At 52.5% G+C, this 18,962-nt stretch overlaps 6 protein-coding genes across 6 annotated transcripts; 1 reads left to right on the top strand and 5 right to left on the bottom strand.

Moving 5' to 3' along the window:
* Window positions 1-66: 66 nt before the first annotated feature.
* Window positions 67-8,179, bottom strand: PFLUO_LOCUS9102 (Type I Iterative PKS; the record flags this gene model as incomplete). Its single annotated transcript, XM_073786895.1, has 6 exons — window positions 67-933; window positions 998-4,876; window positions 4,926-6,070; window positions 6,123-7,467; window positions 7,528-7,941; window positions 7,994-8,179. The coding sequence occupies 6 exons, from the start codon at window positions 8,177-8,179 to the stop codon at window positions 67-69; spliced, it is 7,836 nt and encodes a 2,611-aa protein (XP_073643104.1).
* A 2,538-nt stretch (window positions 8,180-10,717) lies between these two features.
* PFLUO_LOCUS9101 (DnaJ- protein scj1) lies at window positions 10,718-12,055 on the bottom strand (the record flags this gene model as incomplete). The annotated part of the gene is made up of 2 exons (XM_073786894.1): window positions 10,718-11,816; window positions 11,886-12,055. The coding sequence occupies 2 exons, from the start codon at window positions 12,053-12,055 to the stop codon at window positions 10,718-10,720; spliced, it is 1,269 nt and encodes a 422-aa protein (XP_073643103.1).
* Window positions 12,056-12,468: 413 nt separating this feature from the next.
* PFLUO_LOCUS9100 (U3 small nucleolar ribonucleoprotein imp3) lies at window positions 12,469-13,248 on the top strand (the record flags this gene model as incomplete). Its single annotated transcript, XM_073786893.1, has 3 exons — window positions 12,469-12,500; window positions 12,617-12,977; window positions 13,075-13,248. The coding sequence occupies 3 exons, from the start codon at window positions 12,469-12,471 to the stop codon at window positions 13,246-13,248; spliced, it is 567 nt and encodes a 188-aa protein (XP_073643102.1).
* An 816-nt stretch (window positions 13,249-14,064) lies between these two features.
* Window positions 14,065-15,198, bottom strand: PFLUO_LOCUS9099 (uncharacterized protein; the record flags this gene model as incomplete). The annotated part of the gene is made up of 1 exon (XM_073786892.1): window positions 14,065-15,198. The coding sequence occupies one exon, from the start codon at window positions 15,196-15,198 to the stop codon at window positions 14,065-14,067; it is 1,134 nt and encodes a 377-aa protein (XP_073643101.1).
* A 438-nt stretch (window positions 15,199-15,636) lies between these two features.
* PFLUO_LOCUS9098 (Allantoate permease) lies at window positions 15,637-17,617 on the bottom strand (the record flags this gene model as incomplete). Its single annotated transcript, XM_073786891.1, has 6 exons — window positions 15,637-15,688; window positions 15,744-15,924; window positions 16,066-16,414; window positions 16,470-16,889; window positions 16,955-17,160; window positions 17,386-17,617. 6 exons carry the CDS (start codon window positions 17,615-17,617, stop codon window positions 15,637-15,639), a joined length of 1,440 nt encoding a protein of 479 aa, XP_073643100.1.
* Window positions 17,618-17,987: 370 nt separating this feature from the next.
* Window positions 17,988-18,885, bottom strand: PFLUO_LOCUS9097 (orotidine 5'-phosphate decarboxylase; the record flags this gene model as incomplete). Its single annotated transcript, XM_073786890.1, has 2 exons — window positions 17,988-18,658; window positions 18,729-18,885. 2 exons carry the CDS (start codon window positions 18,883-18,885, stop codon window positions 17,988-17,990), a joined length of 828 nt encoding a protein of 275 aa, XP_073643099.1.
* Between the last annotated feature and the right edge of the window lie 77 nt (window positions 18,886-18,962).

Genomic DNA, 18,962 nt, shown 5'->3' with positions numbered 1-18,962 from the left:
AACATCATAGTCATACCATCGTGATCATAATCGGCATCATATCATCGTGTCACGGCCCCTCATTCATCATCCACTTCCACCACCGTCGCCGTCATTCCTCTCCCCAAACCGACTGCCCACAACCTTCTCACTCAGCGCCCTGATATTCCGTGCCCCCATAATATCCAATAACGACACCTCCGCCTTCAACTCTTTAACAATCCATGAGCGAAACTCCATCGCTACTAACGAGTCAATGCCCTCAAAGCCGAATCGCTGTACATCGAACTCAGACGCTGGAATGGCCAGTAATGACGAGAGTCTCTCGACAATGCCGTCCGAGACCACGATCACCGCATCCTCGAAGTTGACTGTTGCTGCCAAAAGCGCAGCAGTGCTAACAGTCTTCTGTTCACGCGTCTCGCTATGTTTCGCAACTGCCGTAGCCCTGAAATGCGTAAAAAAAGAATACTCCAAGAATGTAGGCGAGGGGATGCCGTTCTGAGAACATAGTTCTGCGCTCGGAAGACCCAGGACAAGCTGCGACTCCGGGAGATCGTTCTGGGTGGTATGTGTCTTGTGCCGCGAGTCAATCAGATATTCTATGGCTGCGTGGACTTCGTCTTCGCGCAGGAGCTCGAATAGCGGTGCCGAGTTCGTGCGCATCGAGCCTCGATTCTCGGCTACCCAGCCCGCATTCGAGACACTGCCCAGATTGATGCTTGATGCTTGCATGCCTTTTGCGGTGCGGTAGGCGGCCAGTGCATCTTGGAAAGTGTTGCCGGCGGCGTAATTGGATTGCCCCCTGTTGCCGAAGATGCCGGCCACAGAAGATAGCATAACGAAGAAGTCCATATCAGAGGGCAATGTCTCGTGCAGGTTCCATGAGCCTTGGACCTTAGGGGCTATGGCGGCTTGCCAGTCTTCAAAGGACATTCGAGCAAATGCGCCGTCCTGTTGCGCCTGTTAGTTTCCTTTCTTTCCTTTTTTATTTGGTGGGAATGGCAACAAAACATACCCGCAGCACCATCGCGCACTGGATACATCCCCTGATAGGCGGCAAAGTCTTCGAGCATTCCGTGAAAACGTTCCTCAGCCGCCCTGCATCTGCGACATCGCATCTGAATATGTGAGAATTGCACCCGCTATTCCTCAGATCTGCAACCATTTCCTGCACAGCCTTCGTGACACGACCACTGCGAGACAGCAAGATCAAGTTCTTAGCGCCACGCGAAACCATCCATCGTGCCAGACTTCGTCCTAGACCACCCAAGCCGCCGGCTAGAATATAAGAGGCGTTTGATTCGAATTGGTAGGGTGTCATCGGTTCAGGCACGACTGGGATGAGATCAGAAGGACTAGGAGCAAAAACGACCTTTTCGTTCGGAGCAGCCTGCAGTCCTTCCTCGATCTGGGTAAAGTTCAGGACCTTCACACCTCTAATCTGGCGGATTTTTCCTTCGGCATATAGCTTCACTGTCTCCTGCAGCAAACGAGAGAGAAGTTTTGGTCGATGCTGCACGAGAAGGGCCATGTCGATGGTGGTCAGAGTCACATTGCGAAGGAGAGACGCAAGCTCAATCGTTGCATTGGACTGAAGATCTTTATTGGAAGCTTCGACAAAGCGCCCAAAGGGAGCAATGCATGCCAACGACTCTCGAAGAGCTTCACCGGAGAGAGTATTGAAAATAACATCGACTCCCGCACCTTGCGAGCACCTCATGACTCCCTTTGCGAAGCTGAGGTCCCTGTTTGAGAAGATGTGGTCCTCGGCTATGCCGTACTCCGAGACCAGGAGCGCGCGGTCTTCTGCTGTCGACACAGTGGTGTATATATCTGCTCCGACGAGCTTGGCATACTGAATGGCTGCTTGGCCGACGGGAGAGGCGCCACTGTGGATGAGGATTGCATCCTCTAGGCATAGCCTCGCTACCTCACCGAGTCCGTACATTGCTGTAGTGTGTGTGGAAGGCAAACTAGCGACAACATCGATGGGAACTGTCTCGGGGATTTTGACGACTAGATTCTGGGAGACTCGGTCCACCGTGTGGATACAGCCCGCTCGATCATTCACTGTCATGTAAATAACACGATCTCCCAGAGCCAGGCCATCGACTGCCGGCCCTGCTTTCGTTATGGTTCCGGCAGCCTCGTTTAAAAGACTGCAACCTTCAGAATCTGACGGAAGCCCAACAGCATGAACATTGATTTCAACTTCTGTGTCATTCAGTGGCGTAACATGTCGAGAATCAGTCACCCAGTGAAGTTGATCTGTTGCAGAAGAAGTATTCAACTCAACGGGGCGATCAACGTCCACAAGCCTCTGAACCTGAGGGGTAGCATTTGATGACTGCGTAGCCAAAAAATCGTCTGCCTCATCCTGTTCGCACAGACGACCGACGTGGATGATATCGTTCTGCAGGAGGTACTCTGCATGGCGCTCATTTTCAGGCTGCTCCACGAATTGCCGCTCCAAAATTTTGTGCATGTTGACGACAAGATCTTGTGGAGACATATTCTCGGAGTCACTGACAGTCAGAGTCACACAGTTCCAACCATCCGTATCTCGTTCCCAGCGAACGGTCCGAAGGAGACCTAAGCTCATGCTGGAGAAAGGCGCGCTGCGCGCCTCTGGGGTAACCCATAGCAAACCGTGGCACTCAGTCAACATTTTTCTCAATGATATAAACTCTTTCTCCTCAATTTCCGCGAGAAGAGGCTGTTCCAGGTCGATCAAAGATATGCAGAGAGCGTTCAGAAAGTTGGCTTCGTTGAGATCCGAAAGTCCCACAACCTGCACATTGGGACACTCCATTGTCAAACGCTCTTGGAGGACCGTGACAACTTTTGTAGTCCTTGATGCATCAGAAGTAAGAATGAAGACGTTCTGCGGCAACTTTCCCTTGATCGGGGCAACAGCCGAAGCAACCAGAATACTCTGCCACGACACGTCTTCCTCATTCGAGCTAGGATATTCAATGTCGACACCTGAGAAGCCAGACTCCTTTAGGATCGTGTTCCACTCCGACCCAGGAATATAAGGACACCATTGCCGGATAGGCTCATTAGCCAGCCACCAGCCAGGCAACTGGCCGAAGATGAGTGGATACCAAAGGAAATCTTGCCGCGTCCCCTCTTGCATGATCAGTCTGCCGCCGGGGCGAAGCAGCAATCGCAAGTTGCGCAGCGCCGTGTGCAGGCTGGCTGTGGCGTGGATGACATTGCCCGCGAAGATCAAGTCGTAGGTGCCCGGTTTGAATCCCTGGTCAACCGGGTTTCTTTCGATGTTGAGGGTTTGATATGACACGGTATCTCCCCACGGCTGAAACCGTTGCTTGGCTTTCTCGAAGAACCCAGCGGAAATGTCTGTGAATCCATAGCTGGCAATGTTTACGGTATTGTTCTTGGGATCTGGGGACAGCACGTTGAGAATCTCTGCCGTAAAACTGCCTGTTCCACCTCCAACCTCAAGTACATTCAGTGCAGAATGTTGATGGCGGAGCAAGGAGAGATAAGAATGTAGATGCTTCGGCAGGTTATACAGATGAAGACTATCTTTGTAAACCTCCTCCATCAGGGAGTCTTTTCCAAACATGAGATCAAGGGGTTCAACTTCTTGCCGCATCATCCGAACGATATTGTATCCCATTCGGGAAGTGATGGCACCCTCCGCACTTCCAACTTCGACTTTATCCCAAACGGCTTGCTTGAGAGCTTTATTGCTGGCCGCCTCCTGGAACTCACTGTATGGGAGATGAATGATCGCGTTGGAGACAAGCAGGTCACGCATATGGAGCATCCACTCGTAGAATCTGCGCAGATGCAAATCGAGTTTCATCATGTCGAGCTCCCCGAGCTCGTCCAGGGCGTCGATCACATATAGCATCGTAGCCAGCTGGAGGATTTTGATAGCATCTCGGGCCTTCTCACTGTCAATATCATTGGGGACTGTCAACCTGCAAGCAGTCTGTGAATTGAGGAAATGTAGATCCGAGCTCCATTTGATGGAGCTGCACAACCGACGTTTGTTATTTTCCACAAGTCCCTGTTCCAGGGGTGTGAGCTCGATTCCGTCCATGCGGATGCAAGGCGCGTGTGAATTCTCATCCAGAATCCGAAGTTGACCTTCGAATTTGTCACAAGCTGCTACGGACACTGATGCATGACCCGTGTACTTGTGAGACGGCGCAGAAGTAAGTTCTGCTGATACCCAAACATCACGAATGAAAGTAGGGAGCCTAATCTTTTCAAGATTCGGCTTTCCCGAGAAATCAAGCACCGCCGCAATGATCATATGGATCATGCTATCCATTGTGGCCGGGTGGATGAGGTGAGGGTGCGTGTAGTGCTTTGGCATCGACTGCGCAATATCCGGGACGGTGACTGAACCAATGGCTGCGCCTTGCTTCTGTCCACTGGATTGAACGTCTCCGAGATTCTGGAACAGTGGACCAAAGGCGAGTCCAGACTTTTGAAGGTTGCTGTATATTGTTTGAAAGTTCATGGCTCGTGAACATGTCCCTTGCGCTCTCTTGAGATCAGTTTTCCAGGCAATGCGTTCCTCTTTTTCTTCGCGGCCATTATCAACCGGATCAGGGGACAACTGGAAATCAACTTTGATATTGCCAGTGCAATGTTCTGTCCACTCGTCACTCGAAGCATTGTAGGAGCTGATTTGGAAGCGATGCCATGTTTTTAATTCTGATGGCCCTTCTGTAGGTGTCATGGATACAGAGACCTCGATGCCATCCTTGGTGTCGGGAATAATCAAGGCTCTTCTCATAAAAACACATCGAAGCTGAAATCCAGTGACTTTTTTCTCACTGGCCAGTTGTCTCGACGCTTCAATCGCCATTATGAGATAGCCAACTCCGGGGTAGACATAGCTGCCAGTAACCTATATACCGTGAGTAGATAGACGACGAAATTTGGCTGAATCAACATACCATATGGTCCTTGAGCCAAGGATTCTCGTTTAACCGGACAAAATGCCTCCATCTGGGGGCATGGACATTCCAATCTGCCACGGGAGCACCAAACAAATCATGACGGGGGAATTTCCGAAACCGAACATTTTTGCTTAGGCGACTTTCATATAGGACCTTCTCTGTATGCTTGAAGCTGTACGGTGGCAGATCCACTAAAAGTCTAGCCCGCCTGTTGCCTGCGGGTCTCGAAGACAGGTTGATAGCGTGCAAGTCGAGCGGATATCCACTGGCAACCAAGAAGCCAAGTGTACTAAGCAGAACATTCAAACTGTGGTCATTGCGCTTGAGAACAGGTAGGTACTTGAACTGAGGCTGTTGGCTGTTGGTTGCAATCGTCTCTTTGATGGCGCTTTGTAATGTCGTATGCGGGCCTATCTCCACGATATGATGGAAAACATCGACGCCGTCATCACCAGCGGACTTGTATTTAGAGCACAGTGCAGTCAACCCACTAGTGAACTGGACGGGAGAAACCATATTGTCAACCCAGTACTGGGCAGACAGATGTTCATCGCGGATCTCTTGTCCAGAAACAGTTGAAAACATGCGTACAACATGTGGCACTGCTAGTCGTTTCCCGTGCGGGAGTGTGCCCATCAGACGCAAGTATTCGTCTGCAATGACCTCCATATGGGAAGAATGATAAGCGTTCGTAACATTAAGTTTCCGGGCGAAGACTCCATCTGCATCCAATAGCTTTTTCAGATTATCCACCATGGCCTCATCCCCAGAGACGGTGTTGTTCTTGGGGCTATTGTAACAGGCGATGATGAGCTCTCCCATACAATCACTGTGAACAGAGTCCAGATATTGTTGGAGTTGCGATGCGCTTAGACCTACGGCCATCATCGCTCCCTTGGCTGCTAGTTGTTTTGACGAAACGTATCCGCGATAGTACGCGACTTTCCACGCTGCTTCTCGTGACATTTTGCCGGCGCAATATGTAGCGGCGATCTCACCAGATGAGTGCCCAGTTACACGTGTGGGATAGATTCCCCAGCTGGCCAAGAGGTCGACAAGGGCAATTTGCAAAGCCGTGCACAGGGGCTGGGCGACCTCGGGGAGATTAACTCGCGAAGATTTTCCTTCGGTCAGGAGCTCATCTATACATGTGTTAGTAAATGGAAAGCACACATTGAAAAGAGGCCAATTCACCAATCAGTATCCAAGGACTACCAAGTCGACGAATATATTCTGAGGCTTCCTCTAAAGACTCCTGAAAAACCGGATATACCATGAGCTCTCTCCCCATGGCCTGGTATTGAGCGCCCTGACCAGTGAAGACAAAGCTGATCTCCGGTGTCTTGGCAGTTCGGACAGGCTTGGTGAAGTTGGATTCAGAAAGATTCCATGCAAGTTCCTTGACCGTGGAGGCCATGACGAAGCTCCTCCAAGAAAATAGAGTGCGCTTCTTCGACATGGTGAAGGACAAATCGTCAAGAAGATCGCCATGGATTCCAGGTTGCGCTGTCTTGCCACTGAGATAGTGAGCATACTCGGTTGCAGTCCTCTTCACGCCCGTTTCGTCAAATGCCGTGACGAGGAAGACCCGCGGCACCTCAGCGAGATTTGTGTATGTTCCCATGGAGCGAATCACCGGAGAGGCGCAGAATCCGTCGCTTATAGGAGTGTCGACAAACACGAAACCATTTCCAGAGTGGTCACTCTCGTCAGCAGGATCGGAAATGGCTTGCCGTTTGTTCTCCAGGCCGGATATGGCCAGCAGCTGGCCTTTGATGTTATCTTTTGTTGGGACTTGAGGGTTGGTGCAATGCATTGCGCGGATCTGTCGGTCGTGGAGATAGTGATAGGCATCATCGAGAACACAGTGTGCATTAGTACCTCCAATTCCGAATGAATTAACCGATATCCTTCGTAAGCCTGATGATGGCCAAGGTATACTTTCTGTCGGGAAAGTAATATCCCACTCTGTCGAAGGGATGTTGGGATTTATTTCCTGGATGTCGAAGTTTGGAGGAATAATACCAGATTCCAATATGAGGATAGACTTGATGATGCTGGCGACCCCCGATCCGCCTTCCAAATGTCCAATTGTGGATTTGATGGCTCCGACATACAGCGGAGTATCACGTCGGCATTTAAATGCTCGTGCCAAAGCTCCGGCTTCGATAGGGTCACCAGTACTGGTGCCTGTGCCATGAGCTTCTACAAACCGTGTGCGTTCAATATCCAACCCGGCTTTCCAATATACCTCTCGGATTAGTCTCTCCTGTGCATCAGGACTGGGAACCGTGATACCAGAGGTTCGACCGTCCTGGTTGACACCGGTGCCGCGAATCACAGATCGAATGGTGTCTCCGTCTCTTAAGGCACTCTGCAAGGGCTTCATCACAATGGTGCCCACACCCTCTCCTCGGGCGTAGCCCTCGGCGCGGGAATCGAAACTAAATGATCGACCATTGGATCCGAGCAAACCATGGTGGCTCATACCAATAGTTTCTACAGGGTTCTCCAAGATGCTCACTCCGCTGACAATAGCCTGGCATGGAACTGTTAGCAACATTTTTTCTTCACATGTAAAAAACGTGCCGAAGCTTACCATGTGAGTCTCTCGAGCCCGTAAACTCTGCACAGCAAGGTGAAGGGCTACTAAACTGCTGGAACAGGCAGTGTCGATGGTCATACTAGGCCCCTTGAAGTCAAAGAACCAGCTAACCCGGTTTGAAAGGATGGCATTAGTGACCCCCGTTGGTTTGTATTTCAAGTTCGTCTCGGGGTCAGAGTTGAGGATTCCGAGGTGGTCATGATTGAATCCGCTTACGAACACGGATGTGTTCGAGCCAACAGCATTGGTTAATGGAATACCGGCGTTCTCCAAAGCATGGTAGACATTCTCCAATACCAGCCGCTGCTGTGGATCAAGAGTCAAGAGTTCATTCTTGGCGATGTTGAAGAAGGACGCGTCGAAATACGCCGGGTCTTCGGTAAGAAAATGCCCTCCTTGAACATGGAACTGGATAACCAATGGTCAACAATATCCCGAACGATTTCCTGGAAATACTCACAGTCCCTCCATGCTCTGGATCAGGGTGATAGAACGCATCCGCGCTGAAACGTTCGCGCGGAATAGGGGTCCATGTAGTCCGTGCTTGCAACAGCAGCTCCCACAGATTCTCCGTCGTCGTCGCATCCTGGGGAAGCCGCGTGGCAAGACCCACGATAGCAATAGGCTCCAGGGTATCAGCGGTCATGTCTCCATTGCCAGTGACGCCATTGTCCAACGATAAGGGACGCATCTTCTTCTTGGCTTTTTTTGTCTCTTCCCTTCGTGTCGCATGTCTCACGCTCACCAGAAGAGAAATTTGCGCAACGGCTCAAGAACCAGCAAGTAACGGACCCACGACAGAAACATGCGAATGGTCCATATTTCTAATCGGGAGTCGAGCAAGATTTGAAGCTTAGGTGCCAAGAGGGGAGTTGGGAACGCGCTAAAACAGGGCTATCCGGCGGCGTGGAACTCCCGAGGTTGATAGTTGCGTCTGGGCCCACGGGGTCCTGGCTTATTTCCTTCTTTTATTTTTTTCTCTCTCATTTGAATTGATCTTCATCTGGCCGTCAGTAGGTTCCCGCGTCTAGACACAATGGACTGGTTGACGTGGACTCTCTAGCGGTCAAAGCTTTCCATTTCTCCAATTTTCGTTGTTGTAATTTTGTTCGGTCAACAAGAGAAACCGGTGGATCCGTTCTCCATCGCACAGACAAACCCTCAGTCGCACAATAGTACTAAGTACAGTCTTACTTTTTTTTCCCAAAAGAATTCCATGCAAACGGGGGCACTCCATTGACCCACCCCGTTGGAAACAAAATAACAAAACAAAAGCCACAATCTCCCGAGACCACCCTGCCGGATGCCATGACAAGATGCGTCGGCATCCTGCACATGTGCTTTAGTCTATGTCGATCGCTGTCAGCGCCAGCGGCGGCCCTTCTGGACCCTGGTCGCAGTTCTGCAACTGCTGGGCCCGAAGTTGCCTTTTTTCATCCAGGGTCGCACGGAAATCGTCCCGGCAATGGGATTTCGATTACCCTGCAGAAGATCGGCCCCGATGATCCCCGACGTGAATTATGAGAACCCCGAGGTGATCCTTCGCGTCCTAACTGCGAACAGGAGCAATTGGCGATTGCTACTACGCTATTCTGTTTTCTATCAGACCAGCATATTATCCTGTCTACACCGTCTGTTGACATCCGAATGGCCCGTTCGGGGAAACATGATTCATGTAGGACCCACAGCTGTCATGGAAGGCACCTGGCGGCCGTTGGACCGACCTTGCCACCCATGCAAGCTCACCAATGTGGAAACTGTCAGGTTGTACTTCGTTCTTTTGTCATGAGCGTTCCCCTCGGTGCCTCTCCGCTGGGATCTAGACTGGACCACCAGATCGGGTCTCACCGTTCAGGCAACGGGTGCGTAATCGCCTCAAGAGGTCAAGGCTCCTTGCCTTCCTGCACCATGGGGGGGTCATCAAATAACGTGGACATCGTGCATTGGCCAGTTCCGGCTCCAAGAACTCTTTTCTTAGTTTTACCTTTGCAGTTCGAGAAATGGGGAATATTCTTGTGCATACGAACATGTGGCGGACAAGATGGGGTCTGAGCTCACGATGCAGAGAATCCTTCCCTGTGCATCCTCGTGGGCAGCACACTCGTGGGAGAACCCTCGTGCCGTTCATGAGAACTGCAGATCGTCGGGTGGATTCAGGCGTCATTGCGCAGGCTCTAGTCTCCCTGCTCACAGTGGAGTATCGGCAGTGTATTGTTCAATTTGGAATTGCCGTATCATCCGCTATGAGCTAAGGGCACCGGGCGAACGGTGGCCCAGAGGTGTGGGGATCGAAGTGAGTTCGCATTTCGCTTGCATCTTGCCCTAATGCGTGACCGCTAGCGAAAAACTGTGGATTCTCTTGGCTCGTGCCAGGGCGGGGTTTCGGGGAGCACGAACTGGCCTACGTAGCAGTCTTGTTCTGTGAGAAAGAGATGCGGAATATTATGTTAAACAGTCTATCTATGATATGTTACAAAGAGGACGTCAAAGGGACCTCTAGCCATTCAGAGTTTGTTCCTGGCTCATCAATGGCATTGTTCTTGACCAGGTTCTCACCGGGTCCCTTCCCGCTGCAGACTAGGTATAATCGGGATTATTTACCGAGAACATCAAAGCGTTGATAACAGGGTTTATTTTATTTCTAATTCAACAGCCACTAATATTCTTTTTAAGTTCAAGCCGTTTTGTGATGGCAATTGCCAGGTGGCCAACAAACTTTGTGGGCCTAACGGTCTAACCGCCGTTGAAGTTAAAACATTCCAAATTTTGCCCTAGGATGTCAGCGGTGCTTCGAAGCGAAGTGAAACTCTTTCTTGCAGTTATTGGTCAGTCGGCGAATTATCTTCATGGGCTCGTGTTCAGTGTGCAGTTATGATGTCTTCTATGCTGGGGCACGTGGATATATACAAGCACCGACTGGAAGAGAAAAATCATCTTGATGATATCAATGGAAGAAAAAATGATACTTCGACTCCAGATGTGTAGTGTAGCAGAACCAGACATCAGTTCTATTGTATATATGCTCATATTCTGACAGGCCCCCCAAAGCGAGAAGCAAAAAGACCAAAATCTAATCTAGCCCAGCCAAATTCGAAAACAGGCCGTGAGAAGGAGAGACAGGAAAAAAAAAAAAAAAAAAACCAAGGCAGCGGTTACAATGTACAATGATGAATTCAATACCTCTTCACAGCTCATCCTTGCCCTCCTCCGCCGGCGGAGGCGTCGGCCGGCCGCTATCCTTGGCCAGATCGACACCAATCTTCTTGCGCCATTTCTCCCACAGAGCAAAGAATTCTTTCTCCATGCCGCTCTCCATCTCATCCGGCAGCACAACCGTGTACTCCACATAGAGCTTGCCCGGGGAATCGTCTTCTGCCTCCAGGTCTTGCAAATGGCCTTCCGAATAATGCGGCATTCCCTCGCCATCAACCGTCTCCACAGATAACGGCTGCACAACCTCACCGCGCTTGCGTCCAAGGCGAACCACATGGCCATCTAGATGGGTCAAATTGCGGGACCACTCGCCCATCCACGCCTCCCTCAGCGACAGCGTCTCCTTCCAGAACAGATCCTTGCCCTTGCGGCGGAAGAACGTGCCGTCCGTGCGTTCTTCGTCCGACGATCCCAGCTCTGGCTCCTTCTCGTCCAGAACCAGAATCAGGTCGCCGGCAACCCAGTCCGGGCTCTCGTCCGCCTCGTTCTCAAATACCAGTCGCTGGCCCATGTCCATTCCGGGCTCGATGTCCGCGGCCATCTCCACCTGGTTTCTCACCACTCGGTTGCCATGGCATACGGAACAGGGGTTCTTGATCTTTTTGCCTTGTCCACCGCACCTGTCGCATTGCATTTGTACCTGCTGGAACATACCCGGCGCGAGCATGTGCTTCTTAATCACCACCCCGCGTCCGCTGCACAGATCACAGGTCTCCACCTGGTGGTCTTTGGACCCAGTGCCCTCGCACGTATCACAGATCTGCTGTTTCTCGATTACGAATCGAATCTCATTCCCCGTGTAGAAATCACGGAGAGGCAGTGTCGCCCGCATCTCCATATCCGGCCCACGGCGCTGTCCCGGCGCATGTCCAAAATGACCACCTCCTCCAAAAAAGCGCGAGAATAGATCAAAGGGATCATGCGGCTGCCCGCCCGCGGCACCGCCTTTCCGTTGCTGCTCGACGCCCGCGTGGCCGTATTGGTCGTAGACTTTCCGTAGTGACGATGTTGAGAGCACGTCGTATGCATCTGCGATTTCGACGAACTTGTCGCGTGCCGAGTCATCTCCGCTGTAGCAAAGCAAAGAAATACGGGTCAGGATAAAGATGTGATCATCGAGTGAATGGTGAGCAACTCACGGATTCTTATCAGGGTGGTATTTCTTGCTGAGCGTTCGATACGCCCGCTTGATATCCCTCTCCGACGCAGACTTGTCCAGTCCCAGGATCTTGTAGTAGTCCTCCGCCGCGAGCACAACCACCGAAAACAACACCACCGCTACCGCGAAAAGAAACCGGTACCACTGCATTGTGTGTAAGAGCTGCCGGCGCGACTCATATAATTCGGAGAATATTTAATCGCGAGGGCAGAAGCTTCAGCCCAGATATGACCTCCAGGAAGCCTTGGTGTCGGAGCTTGCTGCAGGAGCGAGTGTGCGCGATCGAGGATTAAGCGATAGTCATGGAGTTATTGTTGGACAACCTGGGTATGCCCGATGACTTTGAAGGGAATTGCGTGTGGTAATGAAGAACAATCCTGACACTTCTCGAAGTAAATACGCTCGGATCGAGCACATTAGGTGGCCGCAGGAAGAACGTTGGGCCGATGGTCACGTGCTGCATAGCAGTGGCAGAACATCACCGCCTCATTTTTTTATCGCAAAACTTCTAGACAGACAACCACCTTGCTCTCAAGTCCCAGTGACACGAAAGAACCGCCAAGATGGTTCGTCAACTTAAGCACCATGAGCAGAAGTATGTGTTTCCCCCTCACTCCCTCGACGTTCCTCTCTAGTCCTCCCACTCCTCCCAATACATCCCCTCAACCCAAACCCTCTGCACCAGGTCTTCAAATCCTAACAGAACGGCAGACTCCTCCGGAAAGTAGACTTCCACACCTACAAATCCGACGGCGCGCATCGCGAGCACCAAATTCGGCAGCGATACATGCTGCAAGACCCGATGGACTACAAGAAATACAATGCGCTCTGCGGCTCTCTCCGCCAACTCGCACACAAGCTCTCTGCGCTCGATCCCGACGGCGACGCCACCCGCAAGAAGGTCGAGTCCGAACTGCTGGAGAAGCTGTGGCGGATGGGAATTCTGAAACAATCCCGCGAGCAGGGGGCGGGCCTTTCGAGAGTGGAGCGGGAGGTTACCGTTTCTGCGTTTTGTCGACGAAGATTGGCGGTGCTGATGGTGAGGAGTGGGATGGTTGAGACTATTAAGGCTGTGAGTTTTCTTTCTCTTCCTCTTGCTCTCTTTGGTATAAAGATACAAAAATGGGGTATATATAAGAGTGCGCGAAAGTACTAACATAATTCAAAAGGCAACTACATTCATCGAACAAGGCCACGTCCGGGTTGGGACTGAAGTCGTCACCGACCCGGCCTTCCTGGTCACCCGCAACATGGAGGACTTTGTCACCTGGGTGGATTCGAGCAAGATCAAACGAAACATCATGCGGTATCGCGAGAAGCTGGATGACTTTGATCTGCTGTGATGCACATACATACACATACAGCGGAGGGTTGAAGCAGAAGTGGTTTTATGAGATATATACCCCGTGCATAGATCCTTGTACACCAGGGATGGGAAATGGCGTTTCAAGTTTGGATTTGAGTTGTGTACTGTGCTACTTTTTGTTTGGAATATATGATGTTTTTCCATACCTTCTTATGATAGTAAATCGGAGGCTCTTGCTGTCGGTTCTTTCCATACGGTACTATATATACTACCCCGGTCTAAGATCTCATCCACTGAGAACACTACAATATGGAGAAAAATAAACACGAGCATAAGCATAAACGACCTCATCTGTATATCAGAGGCTGGTATCTCTCCATTAAGAATGATACAGTAGTAACCAGAAGGGTATCTCAATCTTGGTCTCGGTCTTGCTGTTGGTCTTGGTGTGGATTCGGCAATGTTACCAACAAAAGAGAGAAAAGGAAACAGAAAAAGAAGAGAAAAAGAGACAGTTCATTAGTCACCACACGAGGAACAGGCAGTCCACGTTGGGGGTATGATATGATGCAATGCGATGCGATGCGATGTCAACGGATGTTATGCAATCTGATGTAATGCGATGCGATGCAAAGGGTATCTGCAAAGGATGTAGGCGATGGATGCAACGGGAACAGCAATGGGAATAGGAATGGGATGGGGGCAATGATCATGCAGGCGTTTTGGTCAAAAATCATGGTATCGTCAAAAGAATAGTTAGGGCAAGGTGCTCTACGCAGCACCGGTGCCGCGTATAGCAAAGCAGAAAAGATATGAGAGCGTATTCGGAAAGGAAAAAGAGCATCAGCCCAATTCAAACCGTAGTCCTCGCGCGCAGAGGAGTCCACGGTCGACGACCCTCATTCGCATTGGCATGGGACGAAAGGTTCCGAGCTGGATAATCCACGGTCTGAATATGCCGTTTGCCATTATGGCAGCCACCACCCTCCTCCCCATCCAGCCCACAGTCCTCGTCATCCTCATGCCTCGCCGTCGAGCCAGTCAGATCATAATCATGGTCATCAGGCAGATCCATCCGAAACCTGCGCACGCTGCCCTCGCGGCTCCGAGTCGACCGCCCCTCCTCGAAGAAGGGAGTACGCGAATCATCGGGCCGGAACCAGCGCGGTGCAACCCGGCGCCACAGCCCGCGCACGCCGCGGCTGGCACGGTCGATCTTCTCGTACTCGCGCCGGCGGGTCGTGGGCGATGTCCATTCCATTACTGTGGCGGGGACATGGACTGACGAGGCGGATGGGCTGTGGATTTGTTCTTGTCCGTGTGCATGGTCTTGTGCCGGGCCCGGGAGGGTATATGAATATGATCTCTCTCGCGAGGGACGAGAAGGCGCGGCAGAGCTCCCAGAGCGGCGATGATAGTGGTACTGCTGGTCTGTGGCACGGCTGGAGTAGGACGAAGCAATAGGTGAGGGCGGCGCCGAGCCTGAGCTCGCATCGGACGACGTCCGCGGCTCAGGCTTGTGTCTGTAACTCGACGAGACCCTCCTCGACGACGAGGGCGGTCTGACTACATCCTCCGACGATCGCGGATGGGCTTCATGCTCCTGGAACAGCCTGACCGACTCGCGATGCAGCGCAAGCAACGACTCGCGGCGGTCCTGCGGCGAGGTGCGCGAGGGACTCGCAACGTGGACGATGGTGGCATTCGGGACCGTCCGCCGTGCAGAATGCAGCGAGCTGCGCCGGCTGGTTGGCCGAGAGCGGACGGCGCTCCGGGAGCCTGAGCGCGAGTGGTTTGCTGAGGCTGGCGCTGATTCCAGGTGTGGTGGTGGATCAAGCCTTTTCATCATCTTGGGGGAGGAGCAGTCCGTGGGAGAGCATGGTATGATCTCGGACACGGCGACGGCAGCAGAGGGTTTGGCTGTCTTCGGTTGCAGGGAAGCAGACAAGGTTTCTGCGTCCATGTGCAGGGTGCATGTGATGGACATGGTGAATGAATGTATTGTCGATCCGCGATCAGATTAGGTATAGATCATGGTGGCGGACTGTGCTTTTCCCTCGGGGAGCGGAAGTGGAAGAAAATCAGAACGAGAGAAACAGAAATGCGGAAGCAGAGCGGAAACAATAAAAGAAGACGATGAAACGAGGGGTTTTACACCGCTAGACGCCGTGCCTGAGACGATACTAGCTGGTGGGCCCTTGGTTTGTTTTTTGTTTTTTCGTTCCGGGCGTCAAAAACCGGCAGGGGTCCATCGTTGCCCCAAGGGGAATGCAGATAGTGGGGGGTTCGATTATGGTTGTCCGTGTGCTGGCAGGACCATTCGCCATTGGCAATCATCCTCAAGGATTGACTCCATGTATGTACAAATGTAGCGTGGTAGAGTATGTACCTAGCAACTAGCCCTAACTCACTCCCTGACACATGACTACAGCGAATATACAAATTCAGGGTTCTCCCGGTCCGTCAAATCGAGCCATCTAGACGACTGTTAGCGGTGGCCATGGCGACAACACACAACAAAAAATAACTGACTCCTGATTCTCCAAGCGCAGATAGCCCGGCTGGGCCCGAACCTCTGCCTTGAGTCGATTCTCCCGCTTATACCAGTACCACACGCCGACCAATAGAACCAGACACACGCCCCAGCAGATGATAATTGTGATCTCGGCGGGGACGTAGCGCGGGGCATCCGTGGGGCGGAAGGTTTGGGGTCCTAGTTCGTTGAGAGAGTGGGCGGTTAGTAACGAGTACCTGCTTGCTAACTAAACCAACCCGAGCTAGGCTTCCCCAACCACTAACGACGGATCCAACAAACAAAGGTCACAAAGCGGGCGTAGAGACAGTTCCGACTCACCGATGATATTCCCCGCGCAGTATCCGATCAGATACATGGCTGCCACAGTCGTCTTCTTCGTATACCCAGCCACATTCGACGAGACCAGGGACAGCAGTGCCACGAACGGCGTCGGGCTCGCCTGCGTCATGTAGTACCCGATCAGACGGCCGACTTTGTTCGTGAGCGGGAGCGCGACGATCAGAACCATCCCCACGATGGACGTGACCAGCCCGCCGAGACTGGCGAGGATCCGCTGCCCGGTGATGTGCCCGATGTACCCGTTCATGAGCAGCGAAACCACTTCGACCGCGCCGCCCGGCGTGCCATATAGAAGGCTCTGTTCTTCCGTATATCCGAAGCTGGTGATCTGATGGCAATCGGGTCAGTGGTTGGATGGGAAGAAACATCACACACAAACTCACCAGCTGGCTGAAGAAATTACTGATCCCGCCATTCGGAATATCCGCCAACAGGGCATAGAAAAAGAAAGCCCACGACATGGGATCCAAGAGAGCCTCTTTCATCTGATACATCTTGAAATGCTTATTGCCGATACCCTGCTGGTTGATGCGCACCCTGGCCACAGCCAGCACGCGGTCTTCCTTGCTCAGCCACCGCGCATTCAGCTGGTTATCCGGGATAATCCACAGAAACACCAGACCCAGCACGATGGTCAGCAGACCCATGACTAGGTACACGATCTTCCAGGACTCGATCGCGGCGCCGTGCTTCTCGGTACCGACGGCGATCCCGTAGGCCACGAGCCCGCCGAGGATCTGTCCGAAGCCATTGAAGCTGAACCAGATGTTGACCCGGCTACCTTGTTCTCGTTTGGTGTACCACTGTATCCGGTTAGTGACTTGGCTATTATATATCTAAGGCTAGGGGTGCTTTGCTTGTCACGGACCTGCGAAGTCAACAGCGCAAACCCCGGCGTCACGGCCGCTTCGAACACGCCGAGGAAGAAGCGGATGGCGATGGCGCCCGCGTAGCTTTGCACGGCGGCGAAGCAGCTCAGAATCAGACCCCAGATCAGGATGCAGGCGGCGGAGTATTTGCCCAGGGGGAGGCGCTGGAGGAGGCGGCTGGTCGGATACTCCCAGGCGAGATATCCTAGCATACATCGTGAGTGACCGTCTGCATTGCCATGGAACAGGAATCTGAGATACCAAAGTAGAACAAACTCCCCAGCCATTGATACTGATCTCCTTTCAGACTCAAGTCCTCTTTGATACCCATCACACTTGCATAGGAGAGTGTAGTCTCTGACAGAAGAGAAGACCCAATCAGCAGTGACCTTTTCTTTCACAAGTTCGGTAGTTCACGTATATCACATACTGTCCAGATAATTCATCCCATAGATCACACACATAATCGGCATAATATGCCAATCGATAGTCCTCAACAGTCGCCGATTCGTCGCCTCGTCCAGCTCGAGCGCATCCCCCTGGATGCCCTCAAAGGCCTTGAGCGCCTCGTCGGCATCATGCGAGTGCTTCTCCAGCCGATTGGTGGTTTTCTCCACATCCACAGCGGACGAATGGCCCTCTGCTTTGTCTTCGTCGGCCATCGCGCTGGTGCTTAGGGTGTATAATTATAGACTAATAAAGTGGAAGGGCGACGTTGGTATGTGAAGAACCTTGGCAGGAGAAGGGGCCGGCATAGTACATATCCTCCTCCGCTCCCTCTGCCGGTTTCTGGTCAGTTTCCAGTGGCGTTATCCGAGAGCTCTTTGTGCTCGTTGGCCGGTGGGTCGGTGATAACAACCCAACTCGCCGTCGAGGCTGTCTGATTGGAGCCCGCGAGAGGGGAGTGAGGAGAAGCTTCGATGATCGGCGCCCACACGGGCTGGAACCGGCAAAATGACGAGATAGGGGAGTTGCCTCTATCCGGCGGTGGTATAGTTATAGCTAAATGGTATATGATGTCTATAGTTTGGATTATTGAACACGCGCCAGATACGCCGCCCAGCCTTGTTGCTGATACTGCCTCGCCGCGTCAACGGCATCCGGCGCTGCATAGATGCCCCGCCCAGCAATGATAAAGTCCGCACCGCGCCCAATGGCCGACTGCGGCGTCTGATACTGCTGGCCGAGCTTATCGCCCTTGGAAGAGAGATTAACCCCGGTCGTGAAGACGACAAAGTCCTCCTCCTCCGATGGCGCAACCGTAGTACCCTCAGCCTCACCCAGTGACCGAGTCGAAACAAACCCCAGCACAAACGACGGGTAGTTGCGCGCGTAATCCACCGAGGCAGCCGTGTACGCGCCCGTCGCGAGCGATCCCTTCGAAGTCATCTCCGCCAGGATGAGGAGGCCGCGCTCCGGGCCGTGCGGGAAGTCCGGGGCCTGGGCGGTTTGCGCGAGGGCCTGCACGATGCCTTCGCCGGGGAGAACGGCGCAGTTGATGATGTGCGCCCATTCGGAGATGCGGAGGGCGCCGCCGTGATATTGTTTTTGGACGGTGTTGCCGATGTCGATGAACTTGCGGTCTTCGAAGATGAGGAAGTTGTGTTTCGACGCGAGGGCTTGGAGGCCCGTGATTGTTTCGCTGCTAAAGTCGGAGAGGATGTCGATGTGGGTTTTGATCACGGCGATGTAGGGGCCGAGGCCTGGAATGGTATCACCTTGCTGTTAGCAACTGCGAAGGAAGAGCTGGCCGAGAAGAATGGGTGTTCGTACGGTCGGCTAGGTCAAGCAGTTCCTGGGTGGTGGTCACGTCGGCCGACACCGTCACATTGCTCTGCTTGGCTTCGGCGACCTCGAAGAGTCGGCGAGCCAGTGGATTGGGGTGTGTCCGGGCGCGAGCGCCGTATGTCAAGTGCGATTTGGAGGACATGTTGGAACGAGATGAAGCAACCCATGAATCACAAAGCATTGCGGGAAGTCTTTTTTTTTCCCCTACACCACTCACTT

This window comes from Penicillium psychrofluorescens (genome assembly GCF_964197705.1).
Source record: "Penicillium psychrofluorescens genome assembly, chromosome: 6".
Lineage (NCBI taxonomy): Eukaryota > Fungi > Ascomycota > Eurotiomycetes > Eurotiales > Aspergillaceae > Penicillium > Penicillium psychrofluorescens.
This window is presented reverse-complemented; position numbering and strand designations above follow the sequence as displayed.